General features: G+C 36.3%; 1 protein-coding gene across 25 annotated transcripts in view; it reads left to right on the plus strand.

Annotated features, from left to right (window-relative positions):
* EPB41L2 (erythrocyte membrane protein band 4.1 like 2) overlaps window positions 1-18,741 on the plus strand; it is a 109,311-nt gene that overhangs the window by 51,767 nt on the left and 38,803 nt on the right. For all 25 annotated transcript variants that reach the window (XM_071436656.1, XM_071436693.1, XM_071436703.1 and 22 more), the window contains exons 5-6: window positions 10,600-10,704; window positions 15,129-15,171. In XM_071436656.1, the coding sequence (XP_071292757.1) occupies window positions 10,600-10,704; window positions 15,129-15,171 (148 nt within the window). The remainder of the gene's footprint in view (window positions 1-10,599; window positions 10,705-15,128; window positions 15,172-18,741) is intronic.

The following is an 18,741-nucleotide window of genomic DNA, read 5'->3' on the forward strand; positions in this document are numbered from 1 at the left end:
TTTTTTGTGTTTTTTTTTTTTAAGTAAGATTAATCCCTAAGTAATTGAGAACGCTTAGGCTTGTTCTGCACTTGTACAGTTACAAGCCTGCACTTTAAGACTTCATACTGTCTGGAAGGGCAGATGAGTTCAGGTAATAGGAAATCCCTAGCATTTCCTATTAACAGCTTCTAAAATAGCAGCTCTTTTGTTACTGCTCATTGAATTCCATGATATATGCCAATTGTTTAGTCTGGCACCTCTCTCTTAATTTTCTTCTATTTTCCTGTATTATAAGAAGTACTCTTAATATAGATTGAGATGCTAGATGAAGAGTTCTGACAGGGTTTTTTTTTATTTCCATTCTGTTTTCTGTCCATCCTGTTCATAATTTTTCCTGAGAGAACAGAATATCAACTGACAATAATCTGTGTGCTTAGGAAGAAATGCCATTTCAGTAGACCAGAAACTGCTCTCTAAACTCCTGTCCATGTGATAGTTAGATTTCTATCCTGCTTTATATTCCCTTTTGCTTTGTGAGCTTAATTTAATTTTAGACATATTTGTGGTTATGTTTCTTCAGCTCCAGTTATTTAAAACATTTCAACATACTTAATTTTTTATAACACGATTTTCAATTTTGAATAGGAAAAGAAGGAAACATTGTTTCATATGTTTTGTACAAAACCCAATTTTTACACATATCCAACCACCCCCTCCCCCAGTTTCCATTCCCCTCCAACACTGAAGCTGATTTTATTTCTTATTTTGCAAAGTAACATTTGGTACATAATAAATTAGAATGATTTCTCAAAGATGACTGAAATAGATTTTTTTTCAAGCTTAAAAAATTGATATTTCAATTCAGGAAAATATTGGTGAGCTTTTACAAAATATGTGTAACAGTTGTATTAGAAAAGAGGCTACAGTTTTTGCTGTAAGGTTGGTGTTTAATGACAGTTTATCTGGAATTAGTTTTTTAAAAAATGTATCATCTCTGAGATTTAGACTGGGCAGCAAAAGCTTTATAGAGGTTGTTCTGAACCAGACTCTCCATGCTTCACTAGACATTTCTAGAAATTTAATATTTACCAAGTGACAAGTGGATGTCCTAACTTGCTGTAACTTGAGTTCAGCTATATTTTGAAACATTTCAGTTCTGTAGTATGAAGCTGAGATAGGCAGAGGGATTAATTTATGTGATTTGGTCAAGTCCTGTAATTGTAATGTGGCTGAAACAAATTTGTGTCTGTTGACATACTTGTTTTCTGTCCTGGCTACCACAGATTGGTTTGTGTAATAATAATCTTTATATTCTCAAGGATCTTCTTGTCTTGGTATGGCAAGATCCCCTGTAAGCAAGAGGTTAATGCTGCATTATTGTCAGCTGAAAAGGACACAGGTGGAAGTAGGTTTTGCATAAAGAAATCATATATCATGTCACCTTTTTTTTTTTTTTGCACTCTGGAATTTTCAGATGAGAGGTTTTGGAGCAAATATGTGTAAGAAAAGGAATATATATGTGCTATTTTTAAAAAAATCCAGTTAAAAACCTAATTATAGCACTAAAAATTTGCATGTATGTGCATTTTTTTCTAACTGGAACTAGATCGGTTTATTTTGGATGGATTAGGTACGTCTGCAAAATTAGCATCTCTTATGTTAATAAAAAAGGGATTTATTACAATTTAAAGTCTGGTTAATATGAAATTGATGTAACTTCTGCCTAATGAGGCATTTTCTTGGAATCTGTATTGAGTTAAAGCACCTTTTGGAAAAAAGAAGTATATGTGACATACAAGTTGCATTGAGAAATATATCAGAGTAAACAAAAACTGGTTTCTGTGACAAAATATTCTGAAAGTGAATTCCTGTGGTGATTGGTACAGAATAGAAATGGGAGGGAGGTGCTCACTTGGAAAGACTATAGCTTTAAGATGTTGAGATAGTATACTTATATATGAAATTGTGGGGAAAAAAGGGAAGTTCACTCCTGGTGAATTAGCATGTTTTTAATAGGATATTAAAACATCTTTGCAAATGACTGTAATTTGATGCTGTTCTTCCATAGTTCAGAATTTGTCATTAAATATTGCTGTAGGAGTACAGGTACATTTGAACCTTTCTTGTTTCTTTGCACTTGGGTTTTATGTATTGGTAATTACTTTAAGTTCTTTTTTGCAGCCACCTAGTGTTATTTGACAGTGGAGTTATTTCTTCTGGCTTGTTTTTGCATGTCTTTCACATTGCCTCAGGCATGCCTGACATGGTTATCTTTAGATTTCAGTATAAAGCAAGTCTCAGATATTTGTCTTTTTGATGTTACTTTGTAAATTAATTTATCACCTCTGAGAGTCATCTATTCTTTCCCTGAGCACTCTTTATTTTGCCTTAGTAGATCTTTGAGTAATGTGAACTTGACAGTTTGAACTTAAAGTCAGTAATTCTTTATCTGTGGAACTGTTTGAACAGGTATTTCGGTTTCTTTTGTGATTATTTCTTTTTACTTCTCACCTGTCTTTGTACTTTCATTACTTTTGAAGATGCAAATTTGAAGGACCTGGTTTGTAATCTTTCTGGAGTATAGCTTCTCCAAATATCCTTGTCTGAACGCCAGTGTAGATACAACACCCAAGGTACTCCACTGTTGCCTGGAGAAGTCCATGACATGAGAGCTAAGCCTTGTGCTAGGTGAAACTTGAACTGAACTTCTTCAGTTCTTTGTAATTTGAAATTCTCACTGTAGTGTTTCGTGGTTTTTGATCTTTCCCAGAAATGAACTGCATTCAGTTCACCAGTGCAGAGATGCTGATTGTAATCTTGCATGGTTGATAAAATGTGGTCTGCATCTCAGCTGCTTGCTCTGGGAAATTAAAATTTGAGTGGGAATATGTTACAAACATTTATACAAGCCACTCTTCAAACTTGCTTTATATTGTTATTTTGGAACCTGTGAAGTTTTATAAGGCAGCAAAAATATCCTCCATTACATTGTTATATTAAATTCGTTTAACTTTAGTATTTTAGTTCCTGAAGTCCATAGGTTCCATATTAATAAAATAGATTGATTTTCTGTGCTCTGTTGCTTTAAAGGAATCTTCTGAAATAAGTCACAAAATAATATTGCATGCAGGTACTTTACTAAACACAGGAGTTACATGTACGCAATATGTGCATTCATAGAGCATGAGCAATTAATTGAATTATTTTAAGCTTAAAACTATTGTAACTCTTAAAGATAACACCTACTTAGCCTCAGAATCTTCAGAGTAATATGTGAATACCTGGAGAGATGGAAAGAGGAAGAAGCTATTGTTGAATAGTTCTGGGGGAGCATGACTTAAAACAACTTTAACAGGCTGTGAATTGTTAAAAAACTTTGTTACCTTTCATTACTTTAAAGAGAGTTAAAGGAATAACAGCCTGTAAGTTTATCACAGACAGTTCTCAAGGTACTGAGAATGAAAGCTAATGAGTGGTATTTGCCAAAGACTGTGACTGAACATTTGTGCTTCCTTGAAATGACAGAACCATATTAAAGGGTAAAATAACCTTAGTTCATGATTCAATAGTGTAATATTTGAGATGGCAGTTGAGTTTTAATAGCTTGAATGTGCAGACTATTGGAATATTTAAGACTTAATTTTTAGGAGGAATTTTAATTTTTTTAGCACAGTGCAAATGATGTAATTTTGACCTACTCCTTTCCTGATAATTGATCTCTACGGGAGGTGTAAATTACTAATGTGTTACTGTGAACTACATGTATCTCCTGCTTTTGTGGAGGAAATAAACTTGCTTTTTTCCTCTCATTCTGTGGTTTTGTAGAGAGTTGTGAAGAAATTCTGTCACTGAATTTGGGATCTGCAGTAAAGACTGGTTTAGACTTTCTGTTTGAAATATAAACTGTGTTTCAGTAGAGAATAACACAGTTCAAAGAAACAAAAAGAAGTGCTAAGTGCATAATGATTGCTAGTTAGAAGCAAATGAAGATCCTATTGGGTTTGTTTACTGCATTCAGTCAGTGGTCTAATTAAATATTTATGACAAAAGGCATTTAAAGGATGCCAGCACTGACCGTATTTTATGCACGTATGAACAAGTGAAATATATCAGGGTTGACACAGACTCTATGGTTACTTACAGTTTGCTAATACCAAGTAAAAATACGTTTGCTCAATGTACAATTAAGATCAGTCTTTAACCCTGAATTAAGAAAACTCTGAATGAAGCTGATATGGAACAGATGTTTAATTGTAGCTGAGTTTTGATTTGCAAATCTTTTTCTGACTGCTCAGATGTCTAGTCTAGGTTTATTCAAGCACTGAAGTAGTCTGTTTAAAGTATGACATCTTTTATTTAGAAAAAGGAAAATAGGGATGATGTTAAATTTGGCACATTCTTAAAATATTTGTCTAGATTCAACAGACACCATCAAAAGTAATGTTTATGAGTGAAGTCATCTCAGTCCCTGGGGATTTTTTGCCTTCCTCTGCACCATTGAGCACGGCTTCTTGCCAAGGGCTCCTTTGGGCCATTCTGCCTATGTTCTCTCCTGCTGCTTTTGTGCCTCCAAGGCACCACTCATTCTCTTCCTCTCTGCCTTTCTTTGCCACTCCAAGTTTGTAGCAGGAGTGAACTCCTGTATTCCCTTGGTTTGGTTTTCCCAGGGTTCTTGTTTGTACAAGGCACTCTGGTTTGCTGCAGCATCAGGAGCTGGCACTTTTCAGCTCTCCCTGCATGAAATACAGGTGCAGGCCAGGCATGAGAGCACTTTTCATGCATCACTGGCCAAGAAGCACAACAAAGCAATTTTTTGCAGCCAAAAAAATATGCTTGTCATTGTTTTCAAAAGTATGATGCATATCAACCCAGGCTTTTGCACATCTCCTCCTCTCTTCCATTTGGCCAATCCTTATTCTTCAGGTCTCGGGAAACAGGGACTGCCTGGTTCATATTCCAGCTTCTCCTTTCTGTGGCCTGGCCTTTGCCAGACTGCAAAGGATGTTTTGATTTTTTTAAACAAAACTGGGGGAATGCTTTAGCTTGGGCCTGGCTACAGAATTGCATTGTGTTAATGCCTGTGAGCACTGGCTCTTAAACCAATTCAGAAAAATAAAATTAAATTCAATCTTTTTTCCTCTGGTAAATATGTGTCTTTGAAAATGTTTTTGGAGCTGAAAAACTCCTGGCATTTCAGGCACATACCAGTCTCTTAGTTAGTCAGCTCCTGGGTACTGCTCCTGTGCTTGCCTTTAGACACTTGTGGTTAGTCACTTTGGAGATAGACCCTTGCTCCCATGGGGTACTGTTGTTCTCAAATGTAATAAAATGTTTTATTACATTTCTCCAAGGGAAATGGCTCAATCATTTCTAAAAATGAGGACGAGAAGAAAACAAAACTCTGGGGAAATAATAGGTATTGAACACTTCAAAAAGTCACTTGGTTTGGAAGCATGTCTTGCATTCAGCGAAGGGTTTGATCTCTGAAGAGATATGTGGAATTCTGCCATTCTGGGGAAACACAGATTAACTGAATGAACACAGAAACTTGAAAACTGTACTTGTTTTTGTTGGCTTTTTTCCCCCCAGATTTCTTCAAATGGTTACATAAGTTTGAGATAATCCACATCTCTCAGACCCATCAGATGGTACATGCCTCCTCCCCACACAGAGACATTCAATGCCTAGGCTGGGACATGATTGCCCATTCAATCCTTTCTGCTAGTGCAGGGCTGGGAAGAAATGTTGAGATTTCCCTCTGCCTGTACTGCTACAGAAACAAGAAGGAAGGAAAAAGAATAGGATAGATTGTTTCAGGTGGAAAGGACCTCCAATGATCGAGTTCTGCTGCCTGATGACCAACCCTTTAAGGGTAAGGAAGCACCCATGCCACAAGGGCTGACCTAAAGGTCATGTCCAAATGACTTTTAAACACTGACATGCTTGGGGCATCAGTCACCTCCTAGGAAGCTATTACGCTGGTTGATCACCCCTGTGGTAAAGAAATGCTTCCTAATGTCACATCTAAACCTTCCATGGTGCATCTTTGAACTGCTTTGATATGTTCCCATGTGTCCTGTCACTGATCCCATGGAGAAGAGCTCAGCACCTGCTTCTTCACCTTCTTCAGGAAGCTGTAGGGAGCAATGAGGCCACCCCTCAGCCCCCTTTTCTCTAACATAGACAAGCCCAAAGTCCTAAGCCAGTCCTCATAGGGCATTCCTTCCAGCCCTTTCCCCAGCTTTGTTGTTGCCTTCTGGACATATCCAGGGACCGTCACATCCCTCTTAATTTGTGGGCCCCAGAACTGTTTACAGTACTCAAGGTGTGGCTGTACCAAAGCTGAGTGCAGTAGGATAATCACCTCTTTTGTCTGAATGGTTGAACACAGGGTTTGGTGCATCCCAGGATGGGGTTTGCCCTCCTGGCTGCCCAGGCTCTCCCTGCTGGCTCACACTGAGCTGCTGCTGACCAGCACTCCCAGATCCATTTCTGCAGGGCTGGTCTGCAGCCACTCCTCTCCCAGCTTACGCTGGTGCCCAGCATTACTCTGTAACAGGTACAGATTCTGGCATTTGCTAAATTTCCTGCCACTGACTGCCCAATGCTCTAATCTATCCACATTGCTCTGTAGGGTTTCTCATCCCTTAAGGGAGTGAGTAGCACCTCCCACTTGAGTATCACCAGCAAACTTGCTAATGGTGCATTCAACTCCTGCATCCCTATCATAGATAAATCTATGGAACAGAACTGGTAGCTGTGAATGTTTATATTGCATCAGTAGTTGGCAGCTCATATATAGTCAAACAGATCCATGATATCCTAATTCCCAATTGCATAGAAATTTCCATTGTGTATGTCAGCTGCAATTGCTTTGCTCTGGTTTGCTCTTTTTTTGAAAAGGACATAAAGGATGGAAAAATTCTACCTCTGGTTTTACGAGGTGATTGCATTATGAGGTGGCATCTGCAGAGTCTAAATACAGGCTTGAAATTGGTACTAGAATAGCCTTGGTTACATGAGTTCTTTTTATGTTCTCACTTAAAAGAAAGCATAACTTGGCAGCAATACAGAATACTGCTGATCTGAGTACTCTTGTGTTTTAAACTTGGCTCTGTGAACATCTGTTTGCTTGGCTCTGTGAACATCTCCTCACTTCTCACTCTCTTGGTATAGCCAGGTTGAATGTGCTCCCTTTTTTGTGGAAGGAAGGATGGACTTACATTTTTACTGATATTTCTGCCTTATAATTTTGGAACAGGAATATTTGTTGTGCTATAAACACATGTGTGTATATATGGATGCATAAATATATATGTATGCATAGGTATAATAAGAATAGTGATTATAATTTACACATTGGTTGTTACTATCAGTTGACATCTCAAACCCGTGGTAGAAAATTAAATGGAATCCATTTTATAAAGTAACAAACTGTGCAAACCATGATGCTGCCTTCTTAAGAGTGCCCTACTCTATTAAAATATTTCTAGCTTCTGAACTGACTAGTTATCTTCAGTTCAAGTTAGAGACATTCTACTAGGAACATGAGTTTTCCCAGAAAAGTTATGTTATCCTGTCATTGAAACTGTGTAGTAATGCCTGTCCCCAAATGGCTTACAAAGAAATTGCACTTGAAAAGTATTGTTTTGCAAATTAAATATTCCTTTAGATTTTTAAAGCTTTATCACTATATCACTCTCTCTATATATACACACCCACGCACACATATATATGTGAAATAACTCAGAGTCTTTCAATTCTGCAAGTAGGATCTTCTAATGAAAACCATTGCTAGTAGTGAGAGGCTTCTTATGCTTTTTAATCCATAACAGAGCTCTATAAATACTAGTTGCTGTTGGTATGTCTTTTCATTTTGCTGCTGTCTAGAATGTAGACTCATACACTTGGGCTTTGTGACATGGTAGTGTTTTTCCTTATGTGGAAGAACCATGAATTGACAAAAAGATGTTTAAAGATACAATGGACACTGCTTAGTGTATCCAAGTTCTTTGTTTATTATGACTTCCTAATAAGAAGCTATGCAATATTTTACAGTTATACTTGCAATATATTTCCTGTACATTTGCCTGCCTTGTGTTTCTAAATGTCAAAGACTTGTTATTAACTGTGAGTTTTTATAAACTTTATAAAAAAGCATCTGATTCTAGATGTGGTCTTGCTTTGATGGGGTACATTATTTTGCATTAATCTATAGATTTCCTTTACTGAAATTTGTATAACTGAAACTTGCATTTGCAAGATATGATCACTGACCTGCACATCAACTTTGGATAAAAAGTTGTATCTATTACATGCATCTAAGATTCTTTGAACTCTCTCTTGCTTATATTTTTTCTGCTTTCAATTTACCACTTTTCTATATTGGTGATTTTTCTTACTAAACTGAAGGTGAAGCTGTCAAGAAAATTAAGTGGTTACTTCAGATGCCTAGAGGAAGTAGTCATCTTTCCTGAGGATTAAGATTTTTTGAAAGTACCAAACAGACTTAAAATTCCCTGGTACCCATTTCAGAAGTCACTCATGACTTCTACTTTCTTGATTTAGCCTTCCTACTTGGGCTACTAAATGTGGTCGTTTTATAATTTTGCTTCTGTGAAAGCTTTATGATCTTCCTGAGTAGAGTAGCTGCTGGACAATTGGATTTTGAATAAAGCTCTGGATTCTTGGGGAAAAAAATCAACAATGCCTTCACTCTTTGCTCAGTGCATACCTTCTTTTCTCCCCTCTCCCTCCGCTCTTGGCCTTTGCCGAGCTGCGGGAGTGCCGGAATGGGGCCCCTGGAGTGCTCCACCACTGTCTGCGGGGACAATGGCCACAGTGTCACCCAGGCCTACACAGGGGCTGCCGATGGCGTTTCTGTGGAATGGCAGTGCTGTGTGGCATCTACTGAAATCTGTAGGATAAGCAAATGCAAAAATTCCTATAAGCTGGCAGACCTTTGAAAAGGCCATGTTGTGGCTTTATGATAAATGCCACAAACAGCAGAGCTGTCATGAAGGAGTTGGTTCAAACTGGAGGCTGCATGCCAGTCATGGTCAGATTTTAACTGTGGAAAGAACTTCTCATCTCCTCACCCCTGAGCATGTGGTGTGAGCCATCTGCTCTAAATCTTTGTCTCCTGTCAGCAGGAGACTAAGATTTTCCTTAAAACCTGGCTCACAGAAGTAGAGCCTGGACCTGTTTTCATTACTGGCACTACAGACTTACAGAATGTTTACATTCCCAGTTTCAGGTACAAGAATCACTGAATGATAGAATGGTTTGGGTTGGGAGGTACCTTAAAGAACTTCTAGTTTTTAAACCCCCTGCTTAGGCCGGGACACCTTCCACCTGACCAGGTTGCTCAGAGCCCCATTCAACCTGGCCTTGAACATTTCCAGGGATGGGACATCCACAGCTCTACTGAGCAACCTGTTCCAGTGCCTCACCACCCTCACAGCAAAGGATTTCTTCCTAATACCTAATCTGCACCTACTCTCCTTAAAGCCATTACCCCCTGTCCTGTCACTACGTGCCCTTTCCTTCCCTTCTCTCTTAAGCCCCCTTTAGATGACTGGAAGGCTGCTGGAAAGGTCACAAGAAGAACATATCAAACTTCAGGAGTGACTGCCGTTTGCTTAAGCTCTAGTAATACTGAGCTCCCCAAGTAAGCTTGAAAGTGGCCATTTTAAAATGCTTTTTAAGAAAATGGTAAAATGATTATCAGTCTTCAGTTACTATATTTATAAAGCAACAGACTATAATACGTAAGCTAACCTCAAATAAAACCTTCAGGTTTTTTTCCTTTGTTACTGACTTCCAAAAATAATATTTTTAGGAAAAATAAACTTCTTGAAGATTTCTTATTATTTATCTAATTAATTTTTTGGGTACTGAAATTCCAGAAATACATGGATAGAAAGCAGGCATCTTATTTTCTGCCCCTTGAAACAAACCACTGCAGTATATAGACAACTAGACATGTTGCATTATGTTCAGCTTCTGCTTGCATGCTGCTTCTACTGGTCTGAGCATCAGCTCTTAGTGGTCTGCTTGTTCTTTTTGTCTTTTGAAAATAACACACTTTATTTTTCAGTGCATTCAAATAATGGGATTCATAAGTCACTGAGATGTATACCAAAATGATAAAAAATGCTAATGTTAACATTGTAGAAACTATATTAATTTTTAGAAGATAATACAGAAAAAGTTGGCTCAGATAAAGAAGCCTTCTGCTATTTAAAAAATGAAGATCCAGAAAAACCATGACTATTTAGTTACACTTAATAGTGCAAAATATTTAAATTTTTCAGGTATTGAATTTTCCTTGTGTACTTACATTGTTGTTGTTTCAGGTTTTGAAAAAAGCATTAAAATTTCTCTGTTTTTTTGTCAAGGATATGTATAGCTTTGAAGTATGGTGAACAGTCTTTGTAAAAAAGCTTATCATTTTATAATCCACTTTATGTGTATTTTAAATTGTCCTGAATAATATAATCAAATAACAGTACCTGTAATTAAGGACCTTATTGATTTACTTATCTTAATTTTCTTTTTTTTTTCTTATTCTTCCTTTTTTTTTTTTCCTTCTTTTCCTACCCTCCCACCTCTCAGAAAAGAGCAAAAGGACAAGTGCTGTTTGATAAAGTATGTGAACACCTCAATTTACTGGAAAAGGACTATTTTGGGCTGTTGTTTTATGAGAATTCAGAGCAGAAGGTAAGCCTGTATGAGGGTTTTGTTTGTTGTTTATCACTGCCACTCACTTCAATAGTTCAGTGAGGTATATTCTATTAAATGTTTACTATTTCAAACACTTGAGTAAATTTTGCTGCCTTTTTTCATAGATGTGTAAGAATGCTTTGTGAACATGAAAGGAATCTAGCCCATAAGTCTGTTATGACTAGACCTTTGAGTTCCTTTATTATTAATTTTAAGTTTTAAAGAAAATTTTTGGCCTTTGTAAAGAGGCTGAAGGTGGTCCATCACTGGTATTGGATGCTCATTTTACAAATGAATGGCATTTGAGATGACTGCATTTGGAAGGATTTCTTAAATACCATTTGGTAACTTCCATCTTCTTTTGCACTTGCTTTTTTGTTGGATGGTTGAGCATATCTAGATTGCTCAGCTGAGGAAAATCTTAAATCAGTCAGTGGTGAGTGCTCCATTAATTACCAAAACCCAAGTTATCTTTTTAACATCTTAACATTACAGGTTTGGGCTGGGCTGCCTGTTGCTTCCTCCATGAACTAAAGATTTATGTGTTGTCATCTTTTTCTTCAGAAAAAATCAGATGAATAATTACAACATGAAGCTGGAAAAATTTTATTTCTTATTAATCTGTATTTGCAGTAAAAGCATCATTGCATCATACTGCATCTAAAAGTTACTGCTTTTTTTCTTTCATCTTCCTCTTTACAGTATTTTTAAAAAAAATAAGTGTAATTTCCTGATCTGAATAGATCTGAATTTCTAGCAACTTTCATTCTGATAAAGTTTTTTTCTAGAGTTAGTTGCTTTGGTGCAAAGCTTTCTGTGAAGTATTGAGCAAAATACTTAATTCCTCTATATTAAAAATCCCCATATACAAAATGAGCTTGTTATAGTATTACTTAGATATTTAATTTTTGTTCTTGATTTCTAAACCATTTCCAGATGTAAGAACTTCTTTGGTGTAATAATGAAGAACATCTCTGTTGATCTTCTAACTAATATCACAATCTTACCTGTTAGTTTCACTTGTTGCTTTATTTGTGCTTCTCATTATTGAAAAACTGTACTGTATATACACAACAAAATAATGTAAAACAGCAGTCTGATCTCTGGCAAGAGAGAAAAGGTCTAATACTAGACCTGGGATCCTTGACTTGTACCAGAAAATAGCCCACCGAGTAGATCCCAGGAGATAAAATACAGAGCTTCAGGTTTTTTGAAAGTTGAGCAAAAAAGTCTGAATTGGTATTGGGTTGTGTCTTTTTTTTTTTTTTCTCCTTTTTTTTTTTTCTTCTAGTTAGACTAAGACTTTCTTGGTATTCTTCAGTCATTGGAATAGAGAAACTGAGGGCCACCCTTTAAAAGACCCCATCTGTTTTTTCATATGTCTTTTTCCTTGGAGATACTAAAAACTTGACTGGATATGGACCTGGGCAACCTAACCTAATTCAAAACTGGCTCTTGAATCACATTTGAACCAGTTATGTCCAGAGGTCTCTTTCAGTGTGAATGAGTCCTTGAATTCCTTATCCATTGACTATGAAGGTGGTACTGTAGCAACACTCATAACTATTTACATAAATTAATAAGGATTTACATAAATTGAGAAATATCTGATAATGGGGTCCTTATTCAGAAGTAGAATAGATTACTTCTCACTGAGTTATGGACAGCAGCAGGCTTTTATTTAAAAACTTCTGGAGAAATCTGATTCTTTTTGTTATGAAGACTAAACCGGAGTTGCTGGATTTTGTCTTCTTCATACAAATACATTCCTAGTTATTTGGAGAAACTTATAAAAAACCTCTTTCCTAGCAAATTTATGTTTCACATCTCCTACTTTCTCAGAACTTTTTCTGGGTTTAGGGCGCTCTTTTTAGTTCTCCTCTGTATTGAGTTACTTTTTAATTTGGTACCAAATCTTTTTATTTTTCTGTTATGACTGTTGCCTTTTTAGATAAAAATGCCACAAATCCCTGACCTCCAGGCCAGTCAGTACTAAATGCTGAATGATGTGTTTTTCCCATTCTTGTGCACTTATCAGAGCCACCCATTTATGAGCCAGCTGTTGAATGCAGCGGCAGCTGTGACGCGTGGCAACTGAATGCCAGGCACTCTGTTGAATTAGAGCTGCTCCCCAATGCCCCATCGGGGTACCATTGGAGGAGCAGTCCCATTAACTCTTCTCCATGGGTGTTCTGTGCAGCTGGGAGAGAGGTTATGGCTTCCAATCAGAATAATTTTTGTTAGCTTTAATACACATTTCAAAACTATTTAGGCCAAATTGGTAATTAATGATTTCTTTCATTTTTTGCAAATGTTAAATTTATTAGGCTGAAGTTTATTTAGAGATTTCATGGCATTGCACCCTCAGAAGTTCATGAATGCTCCATTCACACTGTAATTGGTCTGCAGAAGTGTTAGAAAGCTTCTGCTCTTATGTTTTGGGTGCCAGCTGGAAATGCTGCTTTTCTGGATTTGTACAAAATACTTTTGTACTGGTAGAGAACATTTTGTTCTTTGACAATGCATTACTTTGTCTCATCTATAACCTTACCATTCACAAATTAAACAAATAGATTTCTGCCTACTGGAGCAAAGTAGTGTGTGTACACTTTGTCTTTTGTTTTGAAAGACAGACCTGTCTATTCTTCATTAAGAGCTCTAATTTAGGGTAGATTCTTTTGTGGTGTTTGTTTTTATCCATGACAAAAGGCACAGATGCAAAAAACCCCCACCCCTGTAATTGTGCCTATAAATGGAATATAAGCATCTGATTTTATTTGACAGAGCAGTAATGAAAGGTGGTAGCTACATGTGCTTCCAATAAGCTTATTTCAGGCTTGGAAATATCAGAAAATGAACTTTATAACTTGTGTAAAGGAGGGATTATTCTTATCATCTTGCAGCATAGTCTGTATTGTATGTTCTTTTCTCCTGCTTTGTAGTGATAAAAGATGAAGCACTGAAAGTATTATGTACTCAGAAATCCTATTTTTCTGTTGCAGTTATTCCATGCTATATTCTCTATTTATTTAGTTGATGCTGTGTCTAAAATGTAAGGATTTAAGATACTTCTAGTTATTGTAGTTGCAAGAATATGGCTGTGGGTAATTTCAGAATGGATTCCTTGCCAAAACTGAAAACCTAGGATGATAGCTGTAGCTGAAGTGCATCTCAGTTTATAAATTATTTGAAGACTTAGATTGTCTTCCAGAGCCTTTCCATGTCTATGTTCTTATAACAAGAAGACTGACTTAAGCATTATAAATGGTATCCATGATTTTGTAGAAGTGCTTTCTAACTCTTCCTTTGTAAAAATGTTATGGACTCTGCCTTCTCTGGAAAAAAATATCATATCTATGGAAATGTAGATATCCCAGACAAAGCAATAAATGTGAAATTATTGTCTTTTTCTAAACATTACAATTGTAATAAATTACAAAGATGGGGATTTGATTTTCATTTGTAAATAGTATTCATCTAATATGCACATGGTGCACTGCTGATGAAATCTACTTGGACCAAGCTCATTTACAACAGACAACTTGGTGTGCTGGTCCATATTCATAGGAGGCACATTCTCTGTCAGCAGGGGTAATCTATGTTAAGGATTTGCACAACTGCAGAAACAAAGTTCCACATCCTCCTCATTCACACAGATCTGCAAAACTAAACTAGCATTTTTATGTCTTCTTGAGAGAAGATGGACTTTGGGTGCAAAAGCCGCTAATGGAGACTGGGGGATGTGGTATTGGGAAAGAGTGTTGCATCTGGAATTTGTTTGCTATAGACTGAAAAAGGTGGGTCACATTATACCCAGGATGCTCTGCTTTGCTGAGTTAGGTGAGAAACATTGGTAGAAATAAGCCTTTGGCAACATTTGTGCTGGCACCGAGGTATTCCCTCAGACTTTAAAACTGCAAGTACCTGCAGTGGCCTGTGAAAAAGCAGATATTTTCCTTGGCCTCACAAGGCAGTATCTAACTCTTCCCTGCATTTCATGTCTGTCTTTGAAACATTGCAAAATCTGCTGTCAGTATGCATGTTTCTTCCATGAATGTGCTTGTGTGTGTGTGTGTGTGGCCATGGGAAGTAAAGGTTCAAACTCAGTGAAGGAAAGTCTCAGTAATTGTAGTGAAAAGTTTTATGTTCCTAGTCTCTTAACCTGTTTTATTAACATGTATGGGTAAAAACAGTAAACAGGATTGTCTGAGTTACCAATGAATATATGTTACAGATTCCTTAGTCTCACTTCCAAAAGTTAATTTTTGGATGATCTATCACAAAACAGTCTCTTTGCACACATCACTAGTAACTGAAATGTAAAAGCTAATGATTATGTTGTACAGATTATATCAAAGTATTTTTGGTATTGAGGATTTTAAATGCTGGCTGTGGTTTGCTTGTTCATTTTTATTTTTCAGAACTGGCTAGATTCTTCAAAGGAAATTAAGAGACAAATTCGAAGTAAGTACTTCTGTATTCAGATGTTATGCTCCCTTTTTTTCCTCACAGAAATATTCTTCATTAATTTAGTAGCCTGGATGTTGATTGCTTACAGCTTTAAAATAATTTCTATCTGATAGTGATGTATTCATCTTAAACAGGAAACAAATCTTCTATTTCCATCCTGTGTCCAAGTAGAGGAGAGGGAGCGACTCAGAATTATGCTGTAGAAGTTAATGATTATACTATAATTTGTTATTATTATTATATCTCTATATTATAATGATTAATCATAATGTTATATTGGAAATTAATCAAATATAGTATTGCCCCAAAAATTTCTCTTGTTGTGTGAGTAATAGTTGATATTTTTGCATCCTGAAACCATAGATGTTTTTCAACTTCGTGCTGATAGTTGGTTATTGGATGGAGAATGCCATCATGCAAAGATGGTCGTGATTGTTGTCATAGAACTTCCTTACTTTAAAGAATCACCAGAAGAATATGAATTTACAAAAAGAGAATTAATATGTTTTATAGAAAATGAATATTCTTCAATACTGATCAGTCCACCATTGACTTTTTTAATAATGTCCATCATTTTCAGAATGGAGATGGCATAGAGAGCATAATCTTGGAATGTCTCACTACAATACTTTTCAGACTGAATCTGCTTGAAATGCCTTTCTATTTCCTATACTCAGTACATGATGAGTAATTTATTTTACTATGTTTGCATAAAGCTCTGTCAAAGCTCTTCACTAGCTGGGGAGAAAATATGGAGTAAGTATGGAGAGTAAAACTAGGTGATACTCTGCCTGAGCCTACATATCACAAAATTAGTGGCCACTAAAATATGCTACATAGCCCCTGCCCTTACTGAATGTATTGTCATTGCCTTACTCATTTGTGGCCAAACTAGGGTTTTTGTTGTTTTTTTTTAATGGAAACCTTTTGGTAGTACCTGATAGGAAAGTGGGGAGAAGAGGCTGATGATAATATTTGCAAGCCTAGACTTACAACACAAGAATTTAAGCTAAGAAACTGACTGTACTTGTAATTAAGAACAGCAATGTGTTATTTATAATGACAAACAGATGATTTCTTTACTGCTATTAACTCCAAATTTAAGGGCAATAGTTAGTTTTTCCAGAAGTCATAGTGGTATTAATTCCTTTTTCTTCACATCTTTGCCCATTGATGAAATCCCTTAATAGGAAGATGTTTATATTCTCATTATAGAAATGAAAGTTATAGAAGCATCCTTGGAAGCTGTTTTTTTGATCCAACATGCTCTTGTGTAAGCAAACTAGACCTATTAAAATTGTGAATGTACTAATGTGCAAGTAGCACCCACACCTTTAATTAAGGAAAAGTTACTGGTATTTGAACTTCTGCAGGTCTTCAGTGAAAATCTATTAGTTGTCCAAATATGCAGGCTAAAGGCTGTTTGGTTTGGTTTTAATAAACAACAAAAGATGGAGGATGTTGCTACTTTTTGTATCAACTTTGCTGATACAAATGTTGATATCTTTTTGTATTCTGTAGCACTTTGCATGCTATCTAGCCTACAAGTTTGAAGTGTAAGAACTGACCTGAAAAATTTTTGGATGCACTAGACAAAGTTCTTCTTTGTCAAATACTGTATTGTATGCACTACAGAAATATATGTTAAGGGGGTTTGATTTTCCATACAGTATGAAGACCTACATTTTATACTGGAGGGGAAGTCCATTGAATGTTATTGAATGAGGAATCATGATGGGATGGTTTTTTTCCTCTGGTCTATAATATTTCAGAGTTGATAGGCATAATTTAAAAAAAAAGCAAAGTAAGAACAACATAATTGTAAGGATTTTAAAATGATGCTTGCTTACACCTATGTGCAAGTAATTAGTATAGTGTTAGTTGTGTTCCTCAGCATTAGTCTATAAAATTTCCAGATATTGGAATCTTACTGCAGGCACATTTAATCCTCCAGCTATTTAAGTATCAAGTAATGAGACTTTTTTCAGGCTTAATTCTAAATATATTTCTCTTTAATCAAGAATGGAAATCCTGTGTACAAAAATACTCAATAAATTTAAGATACCTGTAAAACCTATTAGTGCATTTGAAATTTGGAAATTACGAAACTCTTGAACCTGAGATTAGCTCAGTTGGATAGAGCTTGGTGCTAAAAAGCAGAAAAAGCCAAGGTTGTGGGTTCAGTCTCCTCTATGGGCCATTCACTTAAGAGCCAGGATTGCTGATCTTCATGGGTCCCTTCCAACTCAGAATATTTGGCGATTTTTTTCTCTCATATGGCACAAACTGAAGCACTGGCATGCTGGATAAGTGTAGTTGGATAAATACATTGATCTGAACACATAAAGGTGACACTTTCAGAAATGTAGTTCAACACATTAGTTTGCAACATAATATTTTCAACAATCTCTATCTCTCTTAAATGTGAGCAAGACCAAAACTCTGCACATTGGGCATGTATGTACCACCTGTGACTGGGAAAGATGAAATAAGAATCCTGTAGTCTTCCCCAAGTCATGTTCTGCAGGCTGTCTCTTCCTGTGTCACAGTCCTCAGCCCCTCTGTGACATTTCTTACTTGTACAGGTTGGCCTTTGGCTGGGCAGTTATGTTGGATCTCAGCAATTACTGATGTTACTTCAGCTAATGAACATGATCCACAAATTACTGTCTCTGTTCTCAGGGCTACAAAGGTGACAAAAATCTTGTTTGCTTTCAGCCAGCCTGATCTCTTCAGGAAAATGAATTCTTGACTTTTTTTAACTCATGTACTTGGCTATCCACTGGCATGTGTTAAAACCTCTAATTACTTCTTTCAGGGACAGGTAGGTAATTACATTTCTGTCACTATCTTTTTGAAAATTGGTACATCTTAAGTGGATTCAGGCTTTTGCAAAACTGAGAATCACAGGTAGAATACTGTGATGGTACAAGCAATAGCAAATGACCTTGAAATGGTCAAATCTCAGATTACACAGAGGATGAGTTGGGTCACCTTTATACAAAATTCAATTTGAGAATTTATCTGTTTAACCCAAAGGTAATATTATGTCAGTTAAATGTTTTTCTAGCCTACAGTATGGTTAGTATTTTTACTGCAAAAAATACTTCCATATCACATATTCTGTGTTCTATATCTTGTAAGAAATGGAGAGAGTTCAGATGTTCTGAGAACAGAATAGGCTGGGGAATTAAGAGAAGTTTTAATTAATTAGGAAAGAGCATTTGCATTTTAGGTGCACAACGCTGGCTGTTTGATTTTAATGCTAAAAAAATGTATGGGTATGCTCAGGCATCAAAATATCTCTTTATGCAGGTCACTTCATGCAGGTTCACTTTATTTTGTATCAGTCTATTTTATATGTATTTAGCTATATATCTCTAAGAGTTGTAGCTAATTTTCATCTAAGCTGATTACAGTAGAGTGTAGATTGTTATTGTTCAAGAGAACTAAGTACGTGTGCCAAGGGAAGGGTTTTCTTGCAAAAGCTGACATACAAGAGATCATGAGTAAAAGCCAGAAAAAGCCTTTACTGGGAAAAAAACCCTCACTGATTTTTCCCAG

The sequence above is a fragment of the Agelaius tricolor genome, unplaced genomic scaffold (assembly GCF_023055355.1).
Source record: "Agelaius tricolor isolate 1412-34295 unplaced genomic scaffold, bAgeTri1.0.p SCAF_1, whole genome shotgun sequence".
Lineage (NCBI taxonomy): Eukaryota > Metazoa > Chordata > Aves > Passeriformes > Icteridae > Agelaius > Agelaius tricolor.